The 25,917-nt window shown below is 36.6% G+C and overlaps 1 protein-coding gene across 3 annotated transcripts in view; it reads right to left on the reverse strand.

Moving 5' to 3' along the window:
* Positions 1-25,379, reverse strand: part of LOC134806798 (proton channel OtopLc-like) — a 28,920-nt gene extending 3,541 nt beyond the window's left edge. Inside the window, exons 1-7 of one of the 3 annotated variants that reach the window (XM_063780170.1) lie at positions 19,187-19,326; positions 16,900-17,000; positions 8,614-8,778; positions 8,218-8,382; positions 776-890; positions 548-650; positions 152-262 (exon numbers count right to left, since the gene is read on the reverse strand). In XM_063780170.1, the coding sequence (XP_063636240.1) occupies positions 152-262; positions 548-650; positions 776-890; positions 8,218-8,382; positions 8,614-8,778; positions 16,900-17,000; positions 19,187-19,249 (823 nt within the window). In that variant the 5' untranslated portion in view covers positions 19,250-19,326. Of the gene's footprint in view, positions 1-151; positions 263-547; positions 651-775; positions 891-8,217; positions 8,383-8,613; positions 8,779-16,899; positions 17,001-18,361; positions 18,845-19,186; positions 19,327-25,203 lie in introns of those variants that run through there. The other 2 variants (XM_063780172.1, XM_063780171.1) reach the window with 2 other exon arrangements.
* Between the last annotated feature and the right edge of the window lie 538 nt (positions 25,380-25,917).

Consider the following 25,917-nt stretch of genomic DNA (forward strand, 5'->3'; position numbering starts at 1 on the left):
ATAAGTAAGTACTGTAACCGTTCTTGTGATATTAATAATAAATAAATAAATAAGGATTCCTATTTCAAAAACAGAACTGTAGCTATTAGTCTTAGGAGTTTAACACAATTTATTTTTTATGTATAATTAATCAATAGTTTATTTTATTTACCAATGGCACCAAGCCTCAAGTAAAAACTGCCGTAGCGCGATATAGTTTCCTTGTGCTTGGGTTTTTCACTTGTCCCCGGTTTTGCATTTTTGTCTTTCTCCTCAGTTTCCTCTGGAAATATATGAGTTAATTAGATCTATCTATACAGTCATTAAAGAACATGTGTAGAGATTTTTTGTAAAACATTTATGCGAAAAGAAACGCCGAGAACGCTTGTAGAATGCAAACTAAAGAAGGTAATATTCATTGCGGCTGTAATTATGCAAACAAGATGTGATTTTAATGTCCCATTTTGTTTAACTAAAGCGGATGATTACCAAAGCGTTTATTTTCTTTTCTCCTAAATAACAGCAAAGCTCTCAAGTGACATATTATACTAACTCTATGTACACTTACCAAAGTCATGAATAATAGTATTAACTGCCTTCTGACGCATCAGGTTCGCGTATTGAAAAACGATGAAAATAACTGAGACTAGATACAAATATAAATAGAATCCCTGTAAAAAGATAAGATTATATGTAGGTATAAATAGATAGGTAACACCTACATTAAGTGGATGGGTATTATTAATGTTAGCAAAAGGTTTTTATTTATTTATCAGGATGGTCGTGTGACTTCTACCTGATAATACGCGTCGGGAACTCCGTTGGCGATGACTTCAGTGATCGGGAACGCGAGGCCCAGCACCACCAGCAGTTTAGCGTAAAGTGCGGACAGGGCTTTACTCAAAGCCTCGCTGTAAACCAGAAAAGTGCATTAATCTCACACTAACGGTAACCTACGCACTTATTTTTCTCGTTAATAAATATTCTTCATTTCAGTTTGTGTTACATCATTATAATATTGTGTTCGGTTCAGATTTCCGCTAAATTAAGCGTGTAATGTTTCTAACGCTCTCCCGCACACATTTTATAGGCCACTGCGCTTAGGGGTAAAACAAAATAGTGACATGTGCTAGAGTAATCTTATTGCTGTGACATTATTTTCTTTACGCGAATACCTATATGTATATAATTTCATTTCCATATTTTACAACGTTCGCTGGTTGGAAAGTTTCCGAGGCTTTGTGTCGCTGTCTATTAATACAAAGGGGTGTGCTTTAGAATGGTGTTGACACGTCGTGGATGGCGGACGAGCCGGAGTGTTGCCTGTGTTGTGTGGGTGAAATAGTAGGTGTACCTATAGGAGACGTGATGCTCTTGTAATATTTGTATTGTTTTGGTTAAACCAGAGTTAAACATGTAAACATATCGGCAAGTGCGTTTAAGTAAATCAGGGTTGCTTTAAAACGCAGGGGCGATTTTGAAATTTAATTTCACTTAAAAGTCATCGGTAATAAAATTTTTTATAGTATGTGAGCGTCAATAGGTAGGTAGTAATCTAACTAGTTACACGAACTGTTTCAGTAAATAATGAATAATGGTAATTTAGTGGACGTTTTAAAACTATCAAACTAACCCCAAATTGTCCTAAAGCCACCCCGTTTTATGGCAACATAATTTTTGTTTAAGGTTATCAAAACATCTGGAAATAAGGTGTGGGTTCTTAAGAGCGCTATTACATTTCGGCGTTGAGCGAGTTTAGGTATTTTACGCGCTGCGGCAGGCCGTGCGAGCTCAGTACGCCGATCCCTTTTACCACACTCGCACTACAATGATGGATTAAACATTCTTGATCCTTCGCGAAGCATATTGAAATCAACCATAACAACACTAACTGTACTTAACTTTTAAAGTTCTAAAACTGTTATTTGGTAAGTACGAAAATACTAAATGCAGTGCAAATGTACATAGGGGCTGTTCATAAATTACGTCATCTATTTTTGACGATTTTTGACCCCCCCCCCCCCACCCCTCAAATCATCCAAAAATCAAGCTTCGGATGAATCTGTTTCCTCCTACGTCATGTTACCATCATCCGATGTCCAGACCCCCCCCCCCCCACTCCTCCCATTTGAAACGACGTAATTTATGAATAGCCCCATACTCGTACTTATGAAGGTATATTACTCGAAAGAAATTATAGGTACCTACTCGCTTATTTACATGTTTCGTCATTGCATTTGGTACCTATAGGTTGTAAAGTTTGTATCAACGAGGGTTTAAAAACGAACTGGTACTGAGGATCTGATGATGATTAAGGTGGTCACGGATACCAATCAACCATGTAGTAACATGATTAGGCTCGTTTGATTCGTCTCAACAAGATCTTTGACACTGAAGATACACAGGGTCTGATGATGGAGCTGGAAGGTGGCCACGGGTACCAGTCTATCATGTAACTAAACAACTTCGTGTTTGGGCTCGTTTGATTCGTCTCAACAAGATCTTTGACACAAGACAGTACTCAGGGTCTGATGATGGAGCTGGAAGGTACCATTACCAATCAACCATGCAACTAAACAACATCGTGTTTAGGATCGTTTGATTCGTCTCAACATGATCTTTGACACTAGGTGATACTCAGAGTCTGATGATGGAGCTGGAAGGTGGTCACCGGTACCAATCAACCATGCAACTAAACCACTTCGTGTTTAGGCTCGTTTTATTCGTTTCAACAAGATCTTTGACACAAGATAGTACTCAGGGTCTGATGTTGGAGCCGGAAGGTGGTCACCGGTACCAATCAACCATGCAACTAAACCATTTCGTGTTTAGGCACGTTTTATTCATCTCAACAAGATCTTTGACACAAGGTAGTACTCAGGGTCTGATGATGGAGCGCGAAGGTGGCGACGGGTACCTGTCAATCATCATCAGCTCCATCATCAGACCCTGAGTAGTATCTTGTCTCAAACATCTTATTGCGAGGAATCAAACGAGCCCAAACACGAAGTGGTTCAGTTACATGGTAGACTGGTACCCGTGGCCACAGTCCAGCTCCATCATCAGACCCTGAGTACTAACTTGTGTCAAAGATCTTGTTGCGACGAATCGAACGAAGCCAAACACGAAGTGGTTTAGTTGCATGGTTGATTGGTACCGGTGACCACCTTCCGGATCCATCATCAGACCCTCAGTACTACCTTGTGTCAAAGATCTTGTTGCGACAAATCAAACGAGCCCAAACACGAAGTGGTTCAGTTACATGGTAGACTGGTACCCGTGGCCACAGTCCAGCTCCATCATCAGACCCTGAGTACTAACTTGTGTCAAAGATTTTGTTGCGACGAATCGAACGAAGCCAAACACGAAGTGGTTTAGTTGCATGGTTGATTGGTACCGGTCACCACATTCCGGATCCATCATCAGACCCTCAGTACTACCTTGTGTCAAAGATCTTGTTGCGACAAATCAAACGAGCCCAAACACGAAGTGGTTCAGTTACATGGTAGACTGTTACCCGTGGCCACCTTCCAGCTCCATCATCAGATCCTGAGTACTATCTTGTGTCTAAGGTCTTGTTGAGACGAATCAAACGAGCCTAAACACGAAGTGGTGTAGTTGCATGGTTGATTGGTACCGGTGACCACCTTCCGGCTCCAACATCAGACCCTGAGTACTATCTTGTGTCAAAGATCTTATAGAAACGAATAAAACGAGCCTAAACACGAAGTGGTTTAGTGGCATGGTTGATTGGTACCGGTGACCACCTGCCGGCTCCATCATCAGACCCTGAGTACTATCTTGTGTCAAAGATCTTGTTGAGACGAATCAAACGAGCCTAAACACGAAGTGGTTTAGTTGCATGGTTGATTGGTACCGGTGACCACCTTCCGGCTCCATCATCAGACCCTGAGTATTATCTTGTGCCAAAGATCTTGTTGAGACGAATCAAACGAGCCCAAACACGAAGTGGTTTAGTTGCATGGTTGATTGGTACCGGTGACCACCTTCCGGCTCCATCATCAGACCCTGAGTACTATCTTAAGTCAAAGATCTTGTTGAGACGAATAAAACGAGCCTAAACACGAAGTGGTTTAGTTGCATTGTTGATTGGTACTGGTGACCACCTTCCGGCTCCATCATCAGACCCTGAGTACTATCTTAAGTCAAAGATCTTGTTGAGCCGAATCAAACGAGCCCAAACACGAAGTGGTTTAGTTGCATGGTTGATTGGTACCGGTGACCACCTTCCGGCTCCAACATCAGACCCTGAGTACTATTTTGTGTCAAAGATCTTGTTGAGACGAATAAAACGAGCCTAAACACGAAGTGGTTTAGTTGCATGGTTGATTGGTACCGGTGACCACCTTCCGGCTCCATCATCAGACCCTGAGTATTATCTTGTGCCAAAGATCTTGTTGAGACGAATCAAACGAGCCCAAACACGAAGTGGTTTAGTTGCATGGTTGATTGGTACCGGTGACCACCTTCCGGCTCCATCATCAGACCCTGAGTACTATCTTAAGTCAAAGATCTTGTTGAGACGAATAAAACGAGCCTAAACACGAAGTGGTTTAGTTGCATTGTTGATTGGTACTGGTGACCACCTTCCGGCTCCATCATCAGACCCTGAGTACTATCTTAAGTCAAAGATCTTGTTGAGCCGAATCAAACGAGCCCAAACACGAAGTGGTTTAGTTGCATGGTTGATTGGTACCGGTGACCACCTTCCGGCTCCATCATCAGACCCTGAGTACTATCTTGTGTCAAAGATCTTGTTGAGATGAATAAAACGAGCCTAAACACGAAGTGGTTTAGTTGCATGGTTGATTGGTACCGGTGACCACCTTCCGGCTCCATCATCAGACCCTGAGTACTATCTTGAGTCAAATAAATACATATAGAATGTCAGGTCGTTTCAAATATTTTTAATCCTGTCCGGTAGTTTATTAAACTGTACCATTATAAATTATAATACTATAAAAACAGTGCTAGGATCAAAGTCTCTCGTTGCGGTTTACACGCACACAGTATAGCGTTTTACACGGCGCCCGCCGCACACAATGATAAAAAACCTCGTCGTCGCCGTTGAAAATGTGCGGAGTCGACCGACACACGTCCTGCCTCTACAAGCTCTGCCGCGGCACTGAGCTGGCGCAGCGCGCGTCATCGGTAATATAGAGTAGTTTTCAAAAAATTGCCAAAAAATTATAGTAGAATTTCATAAACACTAATGTATACCAACAGTATAAGCAAACGTTGCAGATTGCTTGAGTATGAAAATGACTTCGATATTAAGTAGATTTTCGTAGGAATTGACACTTGTTTCGGAGAGAAAATCGAGTTCGTTTTACTTTGATTTTCTCTTTCTCAAAGGTATGTAGGAAAAATATAGTTTGATATGCCTAAAGTACAGGGTATTAGTAATACAAAATAGCCAGGTTTAGCAGAGTAAAATTCTCAACATTTCCAAATAAGAGCTCGCCATTCAGTGCTTCACGGGGTTTTTCGGAAACGACCATCAGAAAAAAAATCATTACTAATTTAATAAGTCCTTTTTCTAATATTTACAACGATATTTATAAAGATAAGAAGACGCTTTTACTGGAACAAGTACTCATTGTTTCTAATAATGAGCGCAAAGTCCTGAATTTCGTCGACTAGTATCATCAATTTTGCATTATTTCGACTTTTCTTGTAAGAGCGCTCTTAATTAATTATAAGGATGAGACTTGAAGCACAAATTTATTTTTATATTGACAAGAAAAAATAATTTTGTGTATTTTTGGAGAAAACAAAGCTATTAATGTTTTAATGATACATTCACTCTTACGGGGGCGGTATCGCTAGTCTAGTGGCACTTGGCTGTCCCTCCTGTACATCTCCTTACTACACCCAACTCACCACCCACGTAGAATCTATTACCGATGTATGCGCAGCGGTCTTTAGGTATTGTTAAACAAACGACCTATATGTATACATAGATAAAAGGGATTAACAGGATGAAAATATATAAGTACTATAACTGGGAGTGGCGAAGTCATGCAAACTAAAGTTACGCCAATTAGTCAATTAGTTTTAGTTAGTTAGATTTTAATACGTAGAATATTTTTCATGACGCTACAAATATTTACAATATTAGTAAATACGTTAAGCGAGATGGTCATTATTTATAAACGAATTAATTAACTTTGTCATTTAAATTCAACGTAAAATATATTTGTATATTTTACGAAATAAATTACGAAGTAAATTTACGAAAAACTTAAGTTTTGAAAAGTAAAATAAAACATTGGTTTTGTTATTAACCAGTTTTTTAGATTATAGGTAGTAATTAAGTCCAGCAGAGTCATAGTATATTCCAGAAGCTCAAGTATTCTGTAGACGCGAGTCCATTTTAAAGAAAACTCATAACTTTAACAACCATTTTTAAATCGAGTTTCTTGTAGGTAGTACGAATATGTATACAAACAATATATAATTTTGGTTAAAGGTAGGTACAATCTTTGGTAAGAGTTGCTTGTCGGTGGAGCATAGTAAGAGATAATCGTACTGCCTTTCTCTTATGCTAGTATTGTTACTTCAAAAAGAGAGATAAGTATAGTTTTTTTATTCTCCTGTTACTAGCTTGGTTTTCCAGACTATATTTTAAGCGCAGATTCTCGTAAAGCTGATTCGTTTTGAAAATGAAACTAATTCGAGGACTTGGAGGTGTTAGCAACCCTAGAGTGGTGTTGCGGTCGCGGAGCGTCAGTCGGCGGGTGACGCGGGCTCGGGCGCCGCCACGTGCACCGACCACACGTGCCTTGCCTTAATTTATGATCGCACTTTAATTAGTGTTTGCTCGAGTTCTTCGTGTAGTTTTTTCACTGAAAGATATGTTTGAATAACAGTAGCACTTTATTACTAATTACACAAAACTTGGGACTTGCGAAATATATGTTACACCGGTCTACATAAATAGGATATAAATCAAAATTTATTTCTTTATTACTTTAGTTTTTTTTTTAATTACCCAACGAGCTCGGCTAATTGTTTTTGTAAGTGTTGGTACAGGATTTGCGCTATATAAATTCTCATCAGGAATTAAGCGGACTACCTACAACGTGAGCAGTGTCATTTTCAGGACCATTGGTAAAGGGGGTAGGGGAATAGTAGTTTGTGTTACAAGGGATCAAAATGATATATTTCCGTTAAGGGCGTGCATTGAATCCTGAATGAAGCGATGGATTCTAAAGTAGAATCCTGAGCGTAATGAGGGATTCAAGTGTTAACGCCCAAGACGAAATAGTTTTGATACCGTGTGACACATACTGCTTTTCACATCAACTATGAGGTTGTTATGTTCCAAAATATGTATTATTTGACCAAAAAAAAATAGTATGCAAGAAAGCAAAAATCGTCTCCTAGAACAGAAAAGTACAACTTTGATCTCTCCTAGCAGGGAAGAAAAGTGCCACTTTGATCCCTCCTAGCGGGAAAGAAAAAGCCCTTTTTCGAATAGGTGATGTGAAAAAGCCGTTTTCCGAATAGGTGATGTGAAAAGTACATTAAATAAGTAGTAGGCATAAGACCGTAGAGAATGGCCATCCACACACACACAACCGCCAGTGGTGAATAGACATGAAACTGTCACCGCTATATTTAATTGAGAGTTCTTATCTACCAGTTTATCTACATACTCTTTTTACTTTTATGTGTAATTACATTATTTTATCATTCGTTCGATCCGTACTAAGTTCCATTGAACAACACCTAATAGCTACATATTACTCAATTTTGAAGTAGCTTCTCCGACAACAGTTTACATCTCCTCCTCCTCCTCCTCCTCCTTCGGTTATCTCGTGCATGCGAAAGCCATATCCTGCACGGAGTTGTAGTTTTACAGAATGTCCTAATTAGGACGGTATTAATATATAAGGTTACTCAAAGTCTACACAGAAACATTCCTTCAGCAGATAGTAATATTCCAATGAGTGATATTTTCGGAGAAATTTCTTTTCTTTCTATGTTATATGCGTTCTAGTAGCAGAAACGTCTATATAGAAGCCCTCGATGTCATTAAACATACATGATGTAACGTTGGAGCAGTAGCACCGCGATGTAAGCGGCCATAGCGTTGACTAAACAATGACGCTAGCTCTAATAACGATATTAACGTCTCGGCAACGAAACGTACGCTCCGAGTAGCGGCGTCAGGCGTGCGTTTCGTGGCCATCGGGTTAGTGTGATGCTTACTGTCCCATGATCTCAGCAGCTGAAGGCAGCGCCTCGTGGGTGGTGGAGGCCATGGAGGCGCGCGAGTGGGGCGACAGCTCCGACAGGAAGCGGCGTTGCGTCGCGGCGCACAGCGCTAGCGCTTGCGACGGCCGCCGGAACGCCGCGATGATTGCGGACGGTCGCCTAGAGACATACATGTAACTATACCTATTTGAGACATAAACATGCAAAACACACTCTTCTGATTCAGAAAGTTAAGGATGCTGGACATTTATTCTGGTTGTCACTTAATATCAGGCAAAATTGCCCCCGCTGTAGTTTTGGTCTATATGAATATTCTCGAAGCAAAACTTTTCGGTTTCATAGTGGAATGTTTATGAATTTTATGAGCATTTAATAAAAATATGGTGGTACCTGGTGTTGAGGTTGGCGGCGAGCTTGGCGTCTATGTCGCTGGACATCCTGCGGCTGTTGGGCTGCGAGTGCGCCTGCACTAGCGGCTCCGTCGCCGACGCCGGGTTGAGCATGGCGTGCGTGCGCTCGCGCAGCCGCTGGATGTCCGAGTATGAGGACTCGTCGCTGTGCAATACAATCATCATCACACATTTTATTTTACTTTCTTTGTGTCGCTGAGACGCTGGCCTTATGATGGAGACCGATGTTTAAAGTTCCAAAATTGACGTGAATGCAATGCAATAAACTACCTGGACAGAAATGAGTGCCTTTCATCCCTATTTATGAATACGGTACATCTACTATTTATGAATATGGTAGCTTTTGACAGAAATCGGAAAAGGCCAAGTCATAAGCTGAAATGAAGATATCTACGGTAGGTAGGTGTAAATATCTACGATATAATAATCTTTTGTTCTAGTTCATGCTAATGTTTTTTAACCTCGACGTAGAACACAAGTAGTGTCGTCAGGCGCGGATCTAGCCCTCAAAAAAGGTTGTGGTCACAGCCACTCCAAAATCGGCCAAGTGCGAGTCGAGGGTACCTGATGATTCCCCGACCAATAAATTCGCATAGGGATCGCAAGTGATTTATTTCAGCCGATATACTCGTACACACTTAGATAGATAACTACGCTAAAAAACTCCTTCGGCTGTAAATTAAAAGCTGGCATTAAGCTAGAAATAATTGCCCCTGTTAGTAAATAATCTATATTCTTGCAAATAATTAAGACTCTGTATTCAGCTGGGGTACCTACCCTAATGATTCTGATTCCCCGACCAATTTTTAGCAGATTGTCTATTCGCTTACAACGTTTCGCCGAAAATGGTTTCGCAGAGTCAAATTATTCTTAAGTAGATGTAAATTTTGGTCGACTAACTTTTTGTAGACTCTTAATTCACATATCATTCAGATCGCTTCTGCGTAAATTAGCAGACCAATTATTAGAAGAATTTCATTTGGTAGAGTAATCTTTTCATCAAGCAACCTTCAGTCGAGTAACGTTTTATAACTTTTTTTTAAGTTTTTGTCAAGTGGCACTCGATCATACATAGAAGTATAAGTACTGTGGACGGTTTTACCTGTGGACACTGACACTGCCGGTATTTAAAGAACTACTAACGATAGACTTACCATCGTGAACTTGAAAAATGCATTTTCTTCTATTACTAACAATTAGTTATTCACCATAGGTATTTATAAATGTAGGTACGGAGATTTTTTTGGCTCTGAAAAAAATTTATGTTAATAACTTGTAATAGTATGTAATAAAAGTGTTTTTTATTAATAACTAAATTTATATCCTCGTAATATAAATGTTTTTTGTGAATTCGGTAAATGATACAAGTGTGTAATCACAAAATAATCTTCAAGGTTTCATAGTTGTTTTCTACAGTTTTCGCATTTCGCCAGGTGTTTAATTGATAACTAAATAGTATGGTTAATAAAAAGGAGGTAGAGTAGTGTACCTATGGACACCCTGACTAATGAAAAATCAAGCTTTATTCGTCTAACTTAAGCTTTGCGTACTAAACGAGGATTCCGAGGTCTTTGTAGACCCTGGAGACAATATCTAGTCCAAAATAATTGCTGAAAAGTTGTACCAAGAATATTGTCTATAGGTACAAATCCTGCCTAATATCATACAGTCCATTAGGTTCAAACAGTAGTCGTACCTATGGACAAAAATATCAATTTTAACATTTATTTTATATCTCTCTATTTAGCTAACGTGATAAAACTAGTCTGCAATTATAGACTATTTTATAATTATTAAAAGAAATAAATAAGTTTTTGACATTGTAAATACTTTATGATTTATGAACAAAATTAGGCCAAAATCTGGAAAATGTTCACATGTAGAGCACTTGCCCCTACACTTAAGTAGTCGGAATTTTACCAAAAATGGCATGCGATTTTTTGTAAGGTCTATGGAGCCCTTTCCATACCCATATAGACCTGCGCTCTAAAACTCCTATGACAGTCAATTAAAAGCTGGAATTATTTTAAGACATTGTACATACATTTCTGAATGTTTAAATTTAAGACTCCATAAGTTAACAATTTAAAAAAATGCTCTTTATTCTGTATCACTAATAATTTGAGTTGTCAGCTGATATAAATACTTATGACAGTTAGGAGTTCTATTTAACTAAGTACGTGCCTAGGTACCGTGTTTCGGCCAATGGTTAATTTACTCGGGCAATTTTGACGTTCACCAAACTATCATTCTACGAAAACTAATCTGCGTATCGATCAACTGACTACTCTGCGTACTTATACCTAATGAAATTCTGCCAAATGTTCCTCTGCCAAAGCGTCTGCGAAACAAAAATCGGCATAATTCTACTTGGGGAATCAATAGGGCACCCTATTAGGGTTGTGGGCATGCCCACCGTGCCCACAACGGTGGATCCGCGCCTGAGTGTCGTTAAGAGGATAGTAGACGACTGCTTCTCATATATTGACATTGTGGAAAATATTCGATTGACTTTTTTTATTTATTATTATTTTAAAAGTTAGAAAAAATAATTACATCCAAATGTTTAAAGGTCACTAATTGTTATAATAATTAAAAACTTGAAAATAAAACATACGTAGGGACAATAGGCTATATAGTCCCTGGTGTTCAAAACTAGGTTAGGTTAGAAATACGAACCTTGCAAAAACGAACTGCTGCCACAAAAGTGGGTTAGGTTAGGTTAGAACTGCGATCCTTGCAAAAACGAACTGTTGCCACAAAAGTGGGTTAGGTTAGGTTAGAACTGTGATCCTCGCAAAAACGAACTGCTGCCACAAAAGTGGGTTAGGTTAGGTTAGAACTGTGATCCTCGCAAAAACGAACTGCTGCCACAAAAGTTGGTTAGGTTAGGTTGGAACTGCGAGCATTTTAAAAACGAAACCAAATAGGGAAATCAAAATTAGGGCATACGAGTGTTAGGTCAAGCAACGATAGGCTAAGTAAAATTAGGTAACATGATGGTTATGATATATAATTTTTAGGCCTAACAATAATTAGGCAAAAAAAGAATTATGCTACATAACATTAGGATAAATACTCAATATGGAAAGTGCCATTAGGGAAAAACATATTAGGACAAAAAAATATCGGCCATTCGATAATAGGGAAACCAAAATTAGGGTATACGAGTGTTAGAACAACTGATCATTATGACAAACAATATTAGGGAATGCAAAAATAGGAGAAAAGACTTTAGGGATTCAGATATAGATCCCAGAAATGAATTTAGCATCCTTGATTTACCCGAACATGATACCAAACTTGCGCACATAGACAAACAATTTTTTTTACAAATTTCTGGGGGCACCCCCCTTAAGTCAAAATTTTGCATCAAAAATCCGGTTGGCTCCCCTTCCTAAATCAATCTGTGAGTCAAAAGGAGCAACTCTGCAAAAGGAAATTCCATCATCACCATTTGCCATATATCACACATTTTTGTCGTGAGCGCCACGGACTAATAGTTGTACATCAAATAGCATAAACCTATTTTCCATAATTTGAATATCCAGAGAGGGAAACGGAGATTACGTTTCTATGGAGAAGCGGTCGTCCCCTTTCGTCTTAAGTCCTTTTACTATCGTCTAAAACAAAAGAGTAATTTATTTAATAATATTTTTTACCCGAAAATCCGCCTCGTATGCCTAAATGTAAATATGTTAGATATTTAGAAAAATAACAATCTTGGTGAGGCCCACCTTAAAATTATAAACATAACGGAAAAAATAAGGCTTTCACTTTTGTGCTTTCATGTACTATACTCTGTATTAAAAAAAAACGAAATCGCAGAATGCGATTGTGTGAAAAGAGTGGGAGCGCAGCAGACAGCGCGACGCGGCCAACAAAGCGATCTATCAAACGTCATAAATATTTTCCAAGTTTGGCTCGATGCTAGACGAAATTGAAATTTAATACACAAAAAACGAAATATTAAAAATTATCCATGGGTAACTGAATGGCCTGTTAATAAATTTAATAAAAACTTATGATAGCATTAATGATAAAACACCCTGGGATTCAGTGTGACTGGAAATCAGTATTTATTTATTAATGTGATCATACTTAATTATGACATTGATATTTCAATTATTTTTATCATTTAGATTTTATTCTAAGAAGTTTGTAGATTAACATCACTATAAGAACAATAAATAAATCGCTCTAATAATTAGACTAAGATGATATTTCTACTATAAGACGACTTAAAAGTGCTTGTTGCTACTTGAATAAAGAATAATTTGACTATGATTTTGAATTTGAAAAAAATGTGCCATCGCTTCTAATCTCTAAATTTTGAGCCGGGCGAGCAAAAAATAAAAATAAATAAACTATAGCTAAGTAAATACTTTCCATAAAAATTATTATGAACATGATCGGTTGAGCCCCAGAGGCACTTTAGGACCTTGATTGAGTTTCACGGCAAATGGAACTCCTATATAGAAGGTTTTGTATCCTTTCGTTTAAAGTGCACTAGTAAGTAATTTGAGAAAATTAAAATAAATACTGAAGACGCCGCGATCGCGGAGATTAACTAGATACGATATGGTAAAGATATGTGACGTCCCACGGGTAAAGGTACTTTTTATGGCGGTTGGCGCTTACGCTATTATTAACGCCGCTCCAATATTATTGCGGCGCTATGCGACGTAAGCGCCAGTCGCCATAAGCTACCTTTTGCCGTGGAACGTCACATATCTTTACTATTTCATATCTAGTGAATCTCTAATTAATTTCCCGAATCGCGCCGGTAGTCCATCATCATTAGTAATTAGTCATTGGAACCTTTAATTGTCAAATTGTACCAAGTGGATGAATTTTGTCATCTGCTGCCTATCTCGTATAAAAATAATTATTTATTAGTAATAGCAGTCTATTAGATCCTAGATTAGACCAGGCTAATATGTAGACTAACACAATGATAGGTTAACCGTTAATACGGTATATAACCATATCATTTCATAGGTTGTCCCCAATATAGACAGAAAAGGCTTAGATATTGAAACTAAGCGGTATTCCGATCCCAGGCTTCAAGCACGCATTTTACCTTTAAGACGTTCATCATATCTTCAGAAGTACCAGAAAAATCCTGTAAATTCAATATTTAAAGGACTGTCGGTGCGATTCGGGAAATGAATTAGAAATTAACTAGATACGATATATTAAAGATATGTGACGTCCCAGGGGTAAAGGTACCTTGTGGCAGTTGGCGCTTACGCTATTATTAACGCCGCTCCAATATTATTGCTGCGCTATGCGACGTAAGCGCCGGCCGCCGTAAGGTACCTTTTTCCATGGAACGTCACATATCTTCACTATTTCATATCTAGTGAATCTCTAATTCATTTCCCGAATCGCGGCGCCAGCCGCCATAAGGTACCTTTTGTAGTAGAACGTCACATATATTTACTATTTCATATCTAGTGAGTCTCTAATTCATTTCCCGAATCGAGCCGTGTATGTTGAAGTATGGTAGTACTTCAGGGGAATAACTTTGAGCACAAAATCTTCAAAATATGCATCTGTCCGCCGGAAATGTCTTTCTGAGCTTTCTATCCTCGCCTCGCCACACTCTACTTTGAATATCAAATCATAATATAAGTATTTGAACCTATTTTATTCATGTCTATATCGGGTGGAACAGAACGAAGGACTTTTACGCTACCTGGGAATTGTTCAGGCTACATACATACTTTATTTTTCGCTTATTAATCACGTTAATATTTCTAACCGTTTTTGAGATACAGTTTTTTTAAAAATTAGTGCGATAATCTTGAGGTATGTTTTAAGCCTAGCAAGTAGATCCTATTGAATGACATGACATGTGTCAATTTAAAGTGTAAATAACTTTGTAGGGCTGTCACTGATAAAAAAATACATATTTCATTTAAATGATTTTGTTTTACTTTCAATCCTAAGTATAATATTATCTCGATTGTAGACCACTTAGATAACACTATCCTTTCAGCTCAGTCTCTAGAAATATTCCACCCTGTATAAAGTATGCGAAATGTTTGCGTTAGATTTCAAATGATAGATATCTTTCATAAGTTACGAGGTACCTGTGAAGCTTAAGAGATAAAAGTGCGCGATTAATACGAAGAGGTGCAATTTAAAAAGAAACTTTAATTAAATGGTTTGATATCTCGGGCGTATTTATGACGACCAGCGGCGCGATCGCAGCACTGTCGCCCACCTCGACGTTTCATTTCCACGTTTTGAAATAAAAAGAATGTCTCTATCCGGAATCTAACAATGAACACTGCCTTTATTCACAGTCGCGTCAAAGAGGATGCTTTTGGTTTTATTCATTTATATTAATTAAATAACAAACAATAAACAAACATAATCATAGCGAAGTGTATTGGTACCTAATTCTTTTTACACTCATCAGGTTGTATTTATTTTTCATATCTCATGCTCTGAAAGTGGGTCGTTGTTGTTCTAAAAGGTGCGCAGAAAGTGATACGTTTATGCTCTAGCGCAGAAAAGTGGTGTACTCCTCTGCGTCCCCGTCCCACGAACAACTGGGTGGAAACAAAATGGAAAAATAGTGTCTTTATTTCGTCGCCTGTAACAATTGGTAATTGTTTAATTTTACTAATTCCACGTTGATCCTTTTTTTTATAAAAAATGATATAAGTAAATTGTTAAAAACAAATGATTCTTGATTTCTTTCGTTGAATTCTATTTACTCGATTTCATAAGGCGGAAACCAAAAGGAATACACCAAAAATATTTTTTTAAACCTTACATTTGCGTAAATGAGCAAAGGCAGAATCTTATACAGCCACAGTTAAACGTTTGTACGATATTAAATTGGTTTTTAAAGTTATTTAGCACTATATTCATGAAAATAAAATAAAATACAAGATAAAAAATTCTTATATTATTAATTCAATTGTTATTTAATATTTAAAATACTTTTATTATGTTATTACGTGGTGCGGCGCACGAAGGTCGCGGTGCGGTCCGATAGTCTGTTGCGGCTTTTAGAACGAAAAAGTATAAAATTAAAAAGTAAGAGGCAATCCCGCTGATTTTCATACTATAATGAACAAATCATTTTAAAATTACTGCAGTTTGTTAAAAATGTGTGTTTTCGTAAATATTGCAATCTAAATGATTTTCGCTAGGGGTTATTAATCTTCACACATGTAAAGTCTCCGAATGCAAGTAAGTCCTAAGGAAAAATATCATGGCCGTAGGTCTATTGGGTACTTCAATTACTGATTTTGCGAAATTGCCTTATCTTGTTTGGTTTCCTCGCATTCGATATGAAAAGTAGAGTGTTTAACTCGGGTGAAAGGCACCATTTCCGTCTCGGACTATTGGCGCTCTCACTGCGTTCGAGCGCCAAACTACCTAGACAGAAATGGGTGCCTTTCAACCCTTGGTTAACAATCTACTATTGATAACGGGTAGTAAAAATAAATCGATTGACACCGCATTCATCAAAATAGTTACAGTAGTTTCCACGTTGGAACACACACAATAAAAAACATACAAACTTGCACAGATTGCTAAAATTTTAACAAACTAAACTGAGTAAATAATCCCTTTTGCCGCAGTTGGGTATAATATAAATACATTTATTTATTATTATTTAATTATACATTATTTAATCAGGCAGGTAAGTGACCGATTTCTGGTAGCTTAAAAAAATAGAAATAGTTACTAAAATTAAGTAAGTAGTCGAAGCCTTACAATATATTGATGAGTTGTCTTAATGTCTTTTGGTACAGCTATTAATTTGCGATCGGCAGGTACCAAGTAATTAATAATTAGGTATATTGATAACTGAAATCATATAATAGAGGGTTTTCTTTGAAAAACGAATGGCAATTATTTTAAAATAATGTTGTTGTAAAATATTTTGATGGCAAATAAAGTAAAAATGCATTTAAAATTTGGATTTAGTTTACAATACTAAATCCACCCTCTCACCTTAGCGTTATCTCAGTTGCATTCTAAAGGAAAGCCTTATAGTGATTAGTCGGGTTACAGTAAACAAATGGTTCTGTGAGCTTTAGTCCTCGTGAACAAACTCCGCCATTTTGAAAGATTTTATATTCATCATCATCATTCCAATAAGACGAAGTTGTGGGCAGAAGCTAGTACACAATATCCATACATGTATTACAAGACACATACATCAAATGTATAAAAAACCATTTACCAATAAAAAAACTAAAGGTAAACGCTTTATAATAAATGGTATTGATTTTACCTGTCATTGTCGTTTTCCTCCTGTACGGTGTCCATGTCGGTAACGGTGACGCTGGGACGCTCTCCGGGCTCGGCTAGTGGGCCCCTTCTGCCTAGACTCATCTAAACACACAACATAATTACCTACTGAAGTACTTTACATTACACAGGTACAGTCAGCAACAGAACTATCTAACTAATGAAAATAATGAAATAGAGTTAGACCAAGAAATTCTGCAACGATTTTGATACCATACGCAAGTGTTATTTAATACGTCTTAATTTCGTAGAAGTGTGACGTTTAAAATAGCACTTGCACTGCGTGTGCTATCAAAATCGTTGCAGACTTTTCTTGATATAACTCTACATACGATTTCATTCTGTTATCAATAAAGTTGTATTCACTTAATTAATAATTCCTTGCCCGATAATTACTTTAGTTGCTGACTGTACGCTGTTATAGAATTTTACACACATAAACTGAAATAAACACACACATATCATATAGTGTGGTTTTACACACATATCATATAGAGTTAGACCAAGAAAAGTCTACAGCGCACTGAGAGAAAAATCATTAGTAAACTAAACCAGGAATTAAAAAACAGTTCTGTACTGGGGGAAAAAATGAAGTTTAGTAATAATTATAGACGTTTCACTATTTCTGTAAAGTTTATTTATTTCTACAAACAGCTCAGTAATCCTAAATCTAACTTCAACAAACAGATAATAGAAATTGCAAGAACTAATAGAAATTGCAAAAGTCAGTTTGTTCCTATTAGTTGACTCTCCTTGTCCCCGGATTAAGTTTATTTTTGTAATTCTAAGTGTGTTTTTGTTATTCTTTTCTCTCAGTGCGATTTTGATAGTCCACGCAGTGCAAGTGTTAGATATGACCAGTGATCGGGGATTTGGTTGCCACAAGGGGTAAATCATGTTTTTTTTATCTTATGAAATGTTTTTAGAAGGTAATTGTATTTCAAAAATATTAAGATAGAGTTTTTGTGAAACAATCAATCCATATTGCGGGCGTACTCCCGTATCCGCATACAAAAAAATCTACTAGATGCCGCGACGTTGCAACCAAATCCCCGATCACTGGTTATGACGTATAAATAACACTTGCACTGCGTGAGCTATCAAAATCGCTGCAGACTTTTCTTGGTCTAACTCTACCCCTCTATGATGCGTTGAAAAACCACAAATTACGATCAGAATTAAAGTTAAATTGTTATGTTAAAAAAAAAGTTTTTTTCAAAATGAAATGTCTAATTGCTAACAATTTTTACAAATCTCGCATGTTACTTGATATCGAATGATAGCTGGGGACGACTTTAGTTTCTCTATGAATTAAAATAATCATATACCTAATCCAAGTATGATAATATTAAAATCTTAATAGACGTACCTAATATTTTGCGTATTTTCAAATTGAAGTCAATGGAGTAGGGCAAAACACGTAATCAATTTATAAATATACTAACCTGTCAATTAAAAACCGGGTAGATTTTTTCCTGGAATATTTTCTCATTGCCCGGATTGCCCTAATCTTCAGCAATATCCAGTAGCGCTGAACGTAATTGAATTGACACGGCACATCCAAATTGCCTTCAGCTAAGGTTTTTTATTTTATTTTTCTATTATGTTTTCCTTTTAACTTTAACGTGTACACAGGAAAACGTTTTCATTGGCTAGGTTATTACGAGAAAAATCAGTTTAACGAGCTCTACAGGCTGACGTAGCGGCGGGCTCTAGAACGACACTGACACACTTAATCCATTTTGTTTACCGAGATATCGTATCAAGCACGCTGACTGAACATAAGTAGGCACGTCATTAATCCTCTATTTTATACTTGCATCGCGACTTAAGACGCTTTAACTTGTCAATATGATAAGGATGATAATGCTTAAGGGCCGATAAAACAATTGAAACGTCAGGAAAGTAGTAATTCTTACGTAGAACCTGTAAATCGAGAACAGAGTAGATGACTTTTACGCTATAATGCGTAAAACGCACTGGTCGTTTGTCGGGAGAGTGAGTGAATCGACGAACAGCGTTGTTAATGTATGAGCAAGGTTTCCGCTGCACCTATTTAATTAGTATTTTTTATTATAGGTTTAATTTTAGTTTAGTTTAGAGTATTTAAATTTAATATTTGGCATGTAATTTTAAAGTAACGGGTTGATACCTACAAAATATTTTTTATTTTATTTATTAATTTATAAATAAACACATAATATATAAAAATTACAAAGGTATCGTAGATTCTAATCTAATAATTCAATATTATAAAAAAAGCCACTCACAGGTTCATAACTTCGGTGGAGGACAGTTCGCGGCTGGTATGAGACGTGGCGCGAAATGGTCATGCCGTCATGCCGTCATGCCGGCCCGTCACGCGGCTCGGCAGGTTTCCGAAACTACTTTTATATGAAACAAAACTCCCAGACACAGTATCCGCGAAGGTTCTGTCCCGCTCCAAGTATAAAACATTACTGTTTGTCTTTGACTTCACCGCCATGAGCAACTCATTGTCTACGTGGTTAGCTAATGGGACCAAATATTGAAAAATTATGGAAATTGTTATTCGTTCTCGGAAATTGTGTGGTTGAATACAAATAAATACTAGACAAAGTGTTAAGTCAGTCGCTACATTATTTGTTATTAGTGTTATTACTGTTTACGTAAAAATATTTCAATATCGTAATGTATTTTTAGGGTCCCGTATTTTATATTTAAAAAACAGAATTGATATAAAATAACACTTGCCCTCTTTATTTTACAAATAATGTGAACCACGTTTCAAAATACAAACAAAAACTACGCCTTAAAATTCCTCTAAAAAGACTATCGCAAACATTAAAAAAAAAATCACAAAACGGTCCCATTAAAATTACTATTTTTCGCTTTGTAGGTATATATCTGTTAATTTTAGTTCTTTAACTAAAACTATTTAAAACCACTATTTAATATGCGAAAATCGAATTAAAAAAAAATTCACAGATTTCGTGCCTCACACGACTATCGAGCACATTGGAAATGAATCTACGGAATTCGAAAAAATATTGTCGCTGAGCGACGAGAAAGTCTGGATAAGGAAAAAGTTACAAAATAAAACTACAACGTTGAATGATAATTATTTTATTCTTAGACTAACACAAGTATCCTGGACATAACGCATGTGAACAAACAAATTACAAAATTTCCACACGCGTATCCAAGTTTGAATAATTGTCGCCGTGGCGCATAAGTATAGGTACATATTTAATTTTTCGATTAATAAGCAGGATATATTAATGTTCAAAGTACAAGAAAATTATTACACGGCAAATCCGTAGTCAACTCGAGAAGTGGTGATCGGCAGCGGCCCATTTGCTGCAAGATATGAAATTTTCTTGACAGCAGTTTGACGCGACGAGAGATGACCATAACAGCGTTTGTCTATGTTGCACCAAGGGTGCGAAACTCCTGACTTCGGCCAAACTCGGCTCCGCTCGGCTCAGCATTGCTCCGAGCAATTATTAGGGTTGGCACCACTTGACTTTCTTTTGCGTGCACGACCACAGATAAGATAATCACTTGAATTTGGACAACCCTAAATGGCCGAAAGGGATAGTGCCATACATTAGAAAGGGATAGCATGATTCGACCCTGAACCGCTGTCAAACTTCGGTTTTGTAGGAAGTTTCCTTTCTGTACGATAGTACTATTATTTATTCTGTGGTTGCACCAAACCTGAGTTCCAATAGGTACTACCAGGGTTCAGCATCAGCTCTATCTTGGGTACTACTCTCCTAAGTGCTCATCAAGACGAGTCGGATGACCAAAACAGCGTGTGCCTATGTTGCAACAAACCTGAGTTCCTTTGGGTACAGCCAGGGTTCAGCATCAACTCTATCTTGGGTACTTTGGTTTCTTTTTTATGTTTCTGTGTATAAGTTTTTATTTTCTCCCTCTCCCTCTCCCTCTCCCTCTATATCTATTTCTATTTCCACCACCACAAGAATGCATAGATTGTCGAATAGTGCGTTATCTACGCCCGTCTCAAACAGGATAGATAGAGTTAGACCAAGAAAAATCTGCAGCGATTTTGAAAGCCCACGCAGTGCAAGTGTTATTCTGCCGTCATAATCCCGATAATTCACAACAAACACCGATAACGAACTTGCGAAACATGAAGTCATAAATGTCCTGTGAAAAATGTCGTTCTGACTTTTTGACTATTTTAAGGTTAGGCTACAGTGCAAACCCTTAACCCGATCGTCTTTGTTTTAGGCTCAAATTGTAGCTGACTAAATTGTCCAGAGCCGTTTTTCTCAAATTTTTGATATCATTCTTCGTTTCCAAATTATCGAGCACCAAAATCAAAAATTCGGAAAAAATTGAATTTTATTTTCACTATTTCGACCATAACTTTTTTTGTTTTTGACTTTCTCGAATAATTATTTTTGCACCTTACAGCTCTCGTGATTATGCGTCTTTTGAGCCTATTTTTTAATATCATATCTTCACAACTTTCCGAGATATAAGGGGATCGCACTTTTTCGTGAAATCGGACCGTATACTGGAGCGAACGAAAAGACATTTCCAATGTCAAAAGAACCTCTAAGATACATGTGGTTAAATTAAATGTTAAATACTGTCTGGAAGAAAGAGTGGGATCGTCGTTTGTTTGTGTTGAGTCCGCCGCCGGGCAGTCCGCTCTAAGGTTGTTAGGTTGTTGAATAAGTTTCTGAATTAAGAGAACTGAAAGTTTTCTCATCTCGAGATTACAGCAAAGTGTTTACCGTTTGGTTGTAAGATGCGGCCCGCGCGGCCGCGATGTCGACACTAGGGCGCTCTTTTATCGTCATGACTTTACTTCGGTAAGGTAAACGTACTGTGGTCGACATGGTAATGCCCAATAGATGACACCTTGCTGTCACCTCTATTGACAATGACTTAAGTTTCAAGATGACATGTACTGGGACCGCGACGAGCACCAGTACGTTTACCTTACGTTATGCTTCGCTATTCTATTCACACACTAGTTTTTATGCTGTTTAATTTTATATTGATACGAATATCTTATTTCAATAGCTGTTGTTTACACCTCGTAGTGATTTTTCTATAATGCTATAGCTCACTGGCTGGTTGTCCAAGGTGTCAATTTGAAACATTTGCAATAGATTCATGAATGTACACATTTATTAGAGTTAGGTAGACCAAGAAAAGTGTGCAACGATTTTGATAGCATACGCAGTGCAAGTGTTATTAAACGTCATAATTTCAAAGAAGTTTGACGTTTAAAATAATACTGTATGTTTACGTTTAAAATAACTATTATATGTATGTATGAAAATAAAGCAGGTATTTCACATAGGAAGGTAAAAAAACTACAATAAGAATAAACTGTATTCAATATAGGGAGGTAATTAATAAATCAGTACTTAGCTAGTACTTAGTTTAATTATATTAAATAGTTTTAGTTTAATATGCTGTTTGCAAACAATGTAGATTTTATAGACATAATTTTTGATCCGTTGATCGCAGCTTTATACCGATTCGGATAACAGTAAGATGTCATGATATATATCTTTGAGTGCCGAACGTCTCTTTATGTTTGTCGTTGAGCTCAAGTCGACAACGTGGCGCATCCCTAGTGTGCGAGGTTCCCGGTATTTTCATAAAATATTTGCGTGAGTGTATCGCACCTGATGCCCTGCAGTGCTGTTGCACTTCAAACTCCTTGATTTACGAAAACAAAAGACTGTCATGAAATATTTAGAAAGGTTATTCAAGAAAGGTACAACATTTATTTTTAAATTAAAAAAAAGAATATTTGACTAGATTTGGATTCGTAAATAAACAGACATTTTTATATTATTGAATGTTGAGAAGTGAAAAAATAATAGGTAGGTACCATACATTGCGCACATTTTTCAGAATTTTTCAAAAAGGTGCATATGTCATTGTGTGTGTCATTCCAAAGGTTACTACATACATATTGAACTAAAGTTACAATTGTATGTTTTTTTTGAAGGTATAACTAATCGGGTAGGTATAATTACTAATTTTTAGTAATACCGTATATATATATCTTGTTTGTAAGTAAATAAATGTTTTTTTCATCGGGTAGGTAACCAGAAATCATGTGATAGTATAGATACCTACGTCAAAACATCCAATCTCATTTTTTAGATCAAAATTTCAATCGTGGTGACTTGCGTAGGCTTAAATGGCTTACTTAATTAACGCTGTTTAGGGCTAATTCTATATGAGTTATTTAAATACCCGATGTTAAAAACTTAATTAATAGCTCTTTGTCTTATTCAGCCCATCGACACCCCATACTATGATAAATTAGGAACGTACTTGTTACCAACATTGAGGCATAGAAATAATCTTATCGAATTAAAATGACTGCTGTTGCATTTTGGTAGCACATACCATACTTGCTTTTAATATAGTCGTATTATACTTACTTTTCTTTAGGTTGGTATGATCGGTAGTAAAACGTCAATAACGTCATTTTAAATTGTCGTGAACGTGGAAATACGTGGTTATTTTTTTATTGTGATTTAGATAAAATAACTTTAGCTGTTATTTAAATGTGGCCAAATCTTTAAGGTAATGTGAAGTTCGTGGTGGGCGTGTAAGAAGACTAACTACTGACGTATTTTAGGCCAGATTTCCACTTGATCCGAACAGGTCGGTAAACTGATGTTTGTATGCAATATTTTCATTTTTTACTTTGAGTCGTTAACAGTTACTAATTTAATTAGTTTGATTTAGTTTTAATCGTGTACAATCCATGATTATAACGAAAATATTTTGTGAATAAAGTTTTTTTAAGTAAAAAACTAAGTAACCTAGACACGAATAGTGTACGACCAATTTATTGATAATCTCTTTATTTCAGATGTTGATTATGGGCAAAGCTAACAGGAAATGAGGATTTGGTGTATTTATTTACCTATTCAAAAGCTGAATGGAAAAAATAAAAAGAGACCAGATCAAAAAAGAATGCGTGCGAATTCATAAGTGCATATTGTAATATGCCTACTTGAATAATAAACTATGTTATTTTTATCATGTAAAATAAAATTGTTTATATAATGTTTTTTTTTATTTTATTAATCCACGTGATTCCCAAAATGTACTGTTACTGTAGTACAGTAAATACAGCAGCACGTATCGCACATTTATCGATATCGATAAACAGTAGGTACTGGAAGGGTCGAGCCCTAGCGTTGTTTTTTTTTGTGTTGGTAGTATTGACATGTATTTGGTGTGTGTTTTTTTTAACAATTATGTCCTGGATGCGACTTCTTTAAGCCTGTATTTGGTGTGTTGGCACAATGCATGGTCTAATAAAACATGGTCTTCTATTCCCAGAGTGACACGGGCCTACGTCACAATAACATTGCCACTTTATTTTAACATAACATGTTACATGGGTACATTATACCTATGGTTAATAAGTTAAAATATTTCTTTATAATTTTATAATTTTCATTTATAATGTATTTTATCTTAAATTTTACAATAACACGTCATTTTTAATTATTCGTTAGCAATATCTTCCGATTCACGAAAGAAATTTCAGACGTTCGGGTAATTCTGTTTACATTACTGGCAACACAGGATAGCGCTGTCACATTTGACAATTCGGATCTAGATAACTTCATGCCCTGACCGTCATCCTTGTCGAACGCGTGTTAATTGTTATTTCCTTCTCGCTCAGTGTCAGCAGTCGCAGTGTTTTCCAAACTTTTCACGTCGTAAGCTTGGTAATTAATGTGTAACTGTGAATTAGTTTTTTTAGACGTTTGTCTTGTATAGATAAATAAAGTTTAATTTAATACATTAGATTTGTTTTATTTTACTATGTTTCTACATGAATAATTAAAATAATTTTCACCGTTGGTTAAAATTCTCCCACATTTTAAAGTTTGAGAACCTGTAAACAGCATGATGACGTAGGCCCAGGTGTCAGTTAGGTCATACGCGAATCTCGGAATAGAGTACCAGGCGGAGTATATTATTATACCATGGCACAATGTACGTTCATAGTTCGGTTCAAGGCTTGTTCGAAAGTGCCGACTCTTAAAACGTAGTGATTTAATTCTCTTTGGTCTTATTCGTTTGCACAAGTATACATTGTACCTTCATACTTATTTATGTGTATCATTTACATTTTTTACTGCTAAATTCGATTGAATCTATTTCGAGCCTTCGAGGAAAACATGGGAAGCTTGACATTGAAAGTGTTAAATAAAACAGCCAATGCCAAGGCAATAATCAGAAACACACGTCCTGTCCTATTCATGCATTGACATACACACGCACACAATTAAAAGGCATGTGAAGTAGTTCAGATATAAGACTTGGTTAGCACTTGGCCTGTCGTGATCCAAGCCAATTTGCAACTGTTCACCAGTGTAAACCATCCGCGTGTTTTATATATAAATGTAATAGCTATTCAAATAAACATGTTGCTGTATTTAAACAATAATCAGTTTAGTTATGTAAAGGTACATCTCCACCAGCGATATCCTCTGAGTGTCGACAATTTTAGTTACCAAAAGTTATTTAACTACCATTATACATATAAATAAGATTAGATAGGTACCTATTTAACTTAATAGATCAAAAGTCTTGGTAGTTCTGCATTCTATTCAACTAGGTACATCATTCTGAAATCATTGTACAAGATATAATACTTGTTTAAAAATATTTTTTGAACAAAACGTTTATATGAACTAGTTTTGCGATTTGGTACCTCAACAAGTTTATCATGAACAATTTTGAATAAAGTAAATACTTACATCAATTACTTAGGGGAGCTGGGGGCTTAATGTAACAGGGGTAAGTAGTAACGCTCAATTTTGACGGGGAATTAAAAACATTTTAATTTTTCTTTTTTTGCTAAATGACTTTCTTATAACTCGAGGAATAACGTAAACACCGCCATTGCCCCGCAAGACATCGAAGCGAGTGGATGTGCACACGAGCTCTGTGATGTTGGCAATTGAACTTAAATTAATTGTTCATT

The sequence above is a fragment of the Cydia splendana genome, chromosome 3 (assembly GCF_910591565.1).
Source record: "Cydia splendana chromosome 3, ilCydSple1.2, whole genome shotgun sequence".
NCBI lineage: Eukaryota > Metazoa > Arthropoda > Insecta > Lepidoptera > Tortricidae > Cydia > Cydia splendana.